Here is a 6,000-nt window from a genome sequence, read left to right on the forward strand (position 1 = left end):
CTCTAAGTCCAATTTCACCAGGAGGGACTTGCAACCCGCAATCTCCGGGGCAACGAGTCTACGCAGGCAAAGGCTCTCCCTGGCTATAATAGCCACTCCTCCCCCCCTTCCCCAGGGTCGAGGTTGATGCCATATCTGAAACCCGGCTGGGCAAATTTCAGAAAGAGGAACTCCTCCCTCTGGGCCCAGCCAGGTTTCAGTTACACATGCCAGGTCGGCCTCCTCATCCAGGATTAAATCCCGGATGAGGAGAGCTTTATTTACCACCGACCTGAGCCCAGGGCCAGACTTACACTCGTCACCAGTATTCTGGGTTGAGCTCACGGAGCCGGAACAAGGGATTGTTATTAAGCAACGATCCCTCCTTCCCCTGGAATGGCTAGCTCCGTGGCTCCCACCATATCTGCCTCTTCCCAGCAACACTGAAATATCCTGACCCTCTGTCACCCCAGAGATAGATGTCCCTCCCCCTCCTGCCTCTCCAGCGCCAGGTAGGCCAAATATATTATTTACATCATTCCCATTCATCTCACCCATACTGTGACCCCACCCATCCCATCCATACCAATCATTCACTCCATACACACTACACCCACCCCAATTATCCATCAATAAAACACCCCCCAATAATTTAGTTAAAATATGAATCAAATCAAATAAGATGGTGTCTAGAAGGAGGAGGAATTCAGACACCTTGTTAATTATACTTCTTGCATTGATTAGTTTACATTTGAGATTGAGTTTGGGTTCTGGGTTGAAGTTGGGCTGAGTTGAGTTGAATTTAAATTGGAATGGATTGAGGTTGGATTGAACTGAGAAAGTAAGGGGCGCTCTTTCCTATTCTTGGTTGGAAGTACTAGAGATGACAATTTATTGATGAGGGGTAGTAGGTTGGGAAGTGTGGGATGGTTGAGGAGGGATGGGATTTTTGAAGGGAGGGTTATAGGTCTTGGTTTTGATGCATTCAGTGTGGTAGTCTACGTATAGGTTGGTTTCACTAAGCTCAAGATGTCTCTTGAGTTCGGCCCGTAGTTTGCGAGAGCGGATGCGTTGAAGTAGAGTTAGATCTGGTCTGGATCTGAGTTTGTTGTAGTTGTCATTATTTCTGGCAATGTAGTTCATGGTTTTGATGAACAGTTGTTTGGCAGTTTCATTTTTGCAGACTATCCTACAGAAACGAGGGACCTTTGATCCATCGCTGTACCTAAGTGCAGGGCTATTTCTAATAACCTCTAAGATGTCATCGGGGGCAAAGGTTTGTGGATGTAGGAGGCAGATGATATTGCGTATATTTGTTAAACCAGATTCCCCATTTTCCTCAGGGCCAAAAAGGATGGCATTCTGTCGCTTTTGTTCGTGCTGCATGGCATCTTTTACAAGGGTGGGGATGTCAGTAGTTGAGCTTGCAGGTAAAGATTGTGGAGGACTTGGTAGCGTATAGACAGGTGGTGGTGGGGTAGTATAGTGTATTTGTTTTGGTGGTTTATCTTTTATCAGATCTTGGATAATTTTTTCAATGGAAACAAGCTGTGGTTCTATGTTCTCTATGTATGATTATTGAGTTTTTGTTATTGCTTTTAGGGAGAGGATCTTGTCAGATAAGTTGTAGAGTGAGTCAGGTTTGGGAGTACAAGATGAGCAAAAATAATAGAATGAGGAATCATCTTGAAGAAAGGAGACAATTTGTTTATTTATGTTAAGGCAGGTATGGTGAGCTAATTTGTTGCAGGAGTGGCATTTTTTGGATTCTTCTTGTATAATAATTGAGTCGTTGCATTTAAAGCATAAGTTGCTGATGTTATTTGCCTGGGAGTTTTGAGCCTTTTTTTTGCCAGATATATTCAATTACTGGGTTTTATTGCTTTACCACTTGTAGCTTTATTGTTTTGTATCACTCTGGTTGGGGAAGGGGGTGATGGAATGTGAATGGCAAGAGATGCTTGAGGGTTTCTTCTCTTACAAGGTAAGGTAAGAGTTAATTGCAGCATGAGGAGATGCTTATTGCAGAGCTGCTAATTGCAGTTTGCAGTTTTAAAGTTGGAAGGAATGCATTTTCAGAGTCTTCAGTTTACTGGGGATCAGGCGTCTCCCAGGGTCCTTCACTAGCAGCTAGACTCTGGTGTTAGCAGGGTCTTTCGTTGCAGGCTGGGCTCCTAGGAATTTTAAGGACAAGTTTTGCACGGGTTGGGGGTTTCTGGTTTGCTCTATCGGGTTCTGGTCATGTGATCGCTTTTGTCCTTGGATGGCCACCTGGTTAGTTTGCCTGAAATTATTCCATTTATTAGTGTACTTTTGAAACTTCAGTCAATTAGCCTTGATTTATTTTGATTTAAGATTATTTTGCTTTTTCTGTCTCCTAACACCAGGTGTTTGCAGAGCCAGGGCTGTCATTTCCCACTTTCTTTTTCACTTTCTTTCAGGTGCTTGAGGGGAATTAGGGCTTCAGAGCGGTCTAGGTTGTGCTGGGGAAATAACAGCAGCCGCTACTGACAGTCTCCTGTGGCTCACTCCTTCTTATTCCTTTATTAGAAGCTTTGTTACTTTGTTACTTTGTGGGGGTCTTAGCTACTCTATTTCCAGGATCCACCGAATGGCTCAACTGTAGCTCCAAGCCTCAGAATGCCTTGCTTTATGCTGCTTCAGCAGGCTGGAGACACTTACGTTGCTAACACAGTAGAAACGTGTGGAAATCAGCTGGGAAGCTTCTTTAGCAGGGAAATAATTTAAATCAGCTGGGGAGCAGTGGAGCTAATCGGGTTGCCTCAGCTGGATAGTCGCTCTCTGGTAATGTACTCCCTCTGTTAGGTATTTTTAGGTTTTGCCTCTGTTACTCTTTAGTAAATGGCAGCCCAGTTTTCCTCTCTCTCTCTCTCTCTCTCTGGTTACGTGCTCCCTGTTTTCTCTCCCTCCCTCCACTCTGGAACGTACCTCCGCTTGCTGCTTTGTAGTCATTGTTTGAGCTGCTTGTTGTGTCTTGTCTCTCATTGTTAAGTTGAACCTGGTTTGCTGATTTTGCTGATTTGATATATCTATACTTGGGTTATTTTAACTTTTTTAAAACTTTCACTGCCTAGTGAGCAGAGACAGGTTACAAGTGGTCAAAGCAATGGAAACTGCAGTTTAATGTTTCCAAATGTAAAATAATGCACTTGGGGAAAAGGAATCCTCAATCTGAGTATTGCATTGGCAATTCTGTGTTAGCAAAAACTTCAGAAGAGAAGGATTTAGGGGTACTGATTTCTGACAGTCTCAAAATGGGTGAGCAGTGTGGTTGGGCAGTAGGAAAAGCAAGTAGGATGCTTGGCTGCATAGCTAGAGGTATAACAAGCAGGAAGAGGGAGATTGTGATCCCCTTATATAGAGCGCTGGTGAGACCACATTTGGAATACTGTGTTCAGTTCTGGAGACCTCACCTACAAAAAGATATTGACAAAATTGAACGGATCCAAAGACGGGCTACAAGAATGGTGGAAGGTCTTAAGCATAAAACGCATCAGGAAAGACTTAATGAACTCAATCTGTATAGTCTGGAGGACAGAAGGAAAAGGGGGAACATGATCGAAACATTTAAATATGTTAAAGGGTTAAATAAGGTTCAGGAGGGAAGTGTTTTTAATAGGAAAGTGAACACAAGAACAAGGGGACACAATCTGAAGTTAGTTGGGGGAAAGATCAAAAGCAACTTGAGAAAACATTATTTCACTGAAAGAGTAGTAGATCCTTGGAACAAACGTCCAGCAGACGTGGTTGGTAAATCCACAGTAACTGAATTTAAACATGCCTGGGATAAACATATATCCATCCTAAGATAAAATACAGGAAATAGTATAAGGGCAGACTAGATGGACCATGAGGTCTTTTTCTGCCGTCAGTCTTCTATGTTTCTATGTTTCTAGTGATGTGATTAAACATTTGCACTGATCTCCATCTTGGCTTGTAATGTAATTATATCTTCTATATTCAAATATTTTCCTTAAGAAGAAGGATTATAAAATCTTAGTTATTACAGAAAAAAAGGTGTGGTGTTGATAGAAAAGGCTACTACATTTTTGTATTTAACTCCAGAAGACTCAGAATTCTCCCCTTTGCCCTGGAGTGTGATATCTCACCAACAAACACTGACATTTTCAAGCTTTATATAGTCTAAAAATAATGAAATTTTGAAAAAAAGCAACTGTTGAAACAGCTTCCAGTTTCAGTTGTTGAAAAAACAGGCAAATTGGGCAATTAAATACAGAAATTGCCCCAGGTCCTAATTGATACAAACTCACTGAAAGTGTTGAAATCTAGTGATGGTTTCAATTCCCATTTACTTTGATAGATCATTTCTAGAGATTGGGTTTCAGCCATATATTATCCATATCTGACAGAAGAAGGAAAAGATTATTCAGTCAATTGCAGAAGGAAGTGGAAACCACTTGGTATTCAGGTATGGCAGGTATTGCAAATATTACTGAATTACGGTATTTCTAAATGAATAGAGCATAGGGTTTGTGAAAAGACAATTACATTGTGAAAACTTGTGATCAACTTATGTAACCATATTTGTAATTGCTGCAGGAGTTTTTAGCCATATAAGGCATAGGAAATGACACATAACAGATTACAGGATTGTGATTTTTGTGGGTTGGGAGTATAAAAGAGTTGGCTGTATTCAATAATATTAGACAGACTTTGAGAGAAATCTCCCTGTGTCTTTCTATGCAGAATAAAGATATATTGCTTCAATCTTTACTTTGAAGGACCCAGTGTGGGCTGGGACATCTGTCTCCAGGATTAACAAGTGCATTTAGAAGGAAAATGGCCACATTCATAGCATTTTTTTTATTCAGTACTCTTCTTCAATCACTCTTTGCATCAGGTAAGGAAAATACACCAATGTGTTAATTCATGTTCCTAGGATAGGTTATAACTGATCTTTGCTTTAGGAGACTGGTTTTCCAGAGGGTATTTATTTAGATAATTTATATAACGTTTGGATCTGTTGCATGACTTGTTTCCTATGTCTAAACCAAGAAATGAAATGAATTCTTAGCAGGGAGTTTCTTCAATCCTAATATTATTCTTTTTTCCATTTTAGTGCCTCCTCCTTGTGTCTTCCCATTTATTTACCGTGGAAAATCCTACAATTCTTGTACTAAAGATGGAAGCAAGAAACGCTCATGGTGTGCCACAACTGCAAACTATGATCAGTCTAAACAATGGAAGTATTGTGAAACTAAAGGTTGACACATTTTACATTTCTGAGCTACATTATTCACTAGGGTTAGGGAATTTAACAATTGTGCTGAAACAGTCAACTGATTCCTTTTATAACATTTCTGGGCCTAATTTGGTGTAGAATTGAAATAAGCGTTTTAGGATGTTTGTCTGCACTTTAGTAAGCTTAACCTAGCTCCACTACAACAATGCAACTGCTGATCAATATGCAGCTTAATTATACAAGATTAAAAAGATGTAATGTAGCGGTCACCAAATGGTGGTCCACGGAGATTTTTTGGTGGTCTGCAGAAAAATTATTTGCATTTTTTATATTGCACTAAATACTATTTATATTTTAAAAAACATTCATATTAGTAGTCCTCAGGATTTAAAATTATGAATTTAATGGTTCCTGAGATCTGAAAGGTTGGTGACCCCTGGTTTATATGATAAGCCACTTAATTCCTCTCCCATGGAATTATTTATGTGTTTTATAATAGTGCCTGTAGTTTGGCTACATCATAATAACTTTTATTGGTTTATCATGATATATGAACTCACTCCTTGGGAATCTCTTATTTAAATAGTGCCATTTTTTTATAAACAAGAATTTGTGTTTTATGATGGTCTCTTTTACCCTTTCTAGAAACCAAGGAAATTGGCTGGTCAGGTGGGCAGAGAAATTTCTCCCATAATCCTAAACCCACATTAGGATAACACTATTACAAAGCAATGTTAAATTTTCATATTGTGGTTTCCCTTCCAACAATTTTGGAAATGGGACAGCTGGTTTTAAAG

General features: G+C 39.9%; 1 protein-coding gene across 1 annotated transcript in view; it reads left to right on the plus strand.

Annotated features, from left to right (window-relative positions):
* Positions 1-6,000, plus strand: part of LOC139153880 (uncharacterized) — a 39,031-nt gene that overhangs the window by 21,723 nt on the left and 11,308 nt on the right. Inside the window, exons 12-13 of the mRNA XM_070728301.1 lie at positions 4,743-4,861; positions 5,081-5,224. Of these exons, the coding sequence (XP_070584402.1) occupies positions 4,743-4,861; positions 5,081-5,224 (263 nt within the window). The remainder of the gene's footprint in view (positions 1-4,742; positions 4,862-5,080; positions 5,225-6,000) is intronic.

The sequence above is a fragment of the Erythrolamprus reginae genome, chromosome Z, assembly GCF_031021105.1.
Source record: "Erythrolamprus reginae isolate rEryReg1 chromosome Z, rEryReg1.hap1, whole genome shotgun sequence".
Lineage (NCBI taxonomy): Eukaryota > Metazoa > Chordata > Lepidosauria > Squamata > Dipsadidae > Erythrolamprus > Erythrolamprus reginae.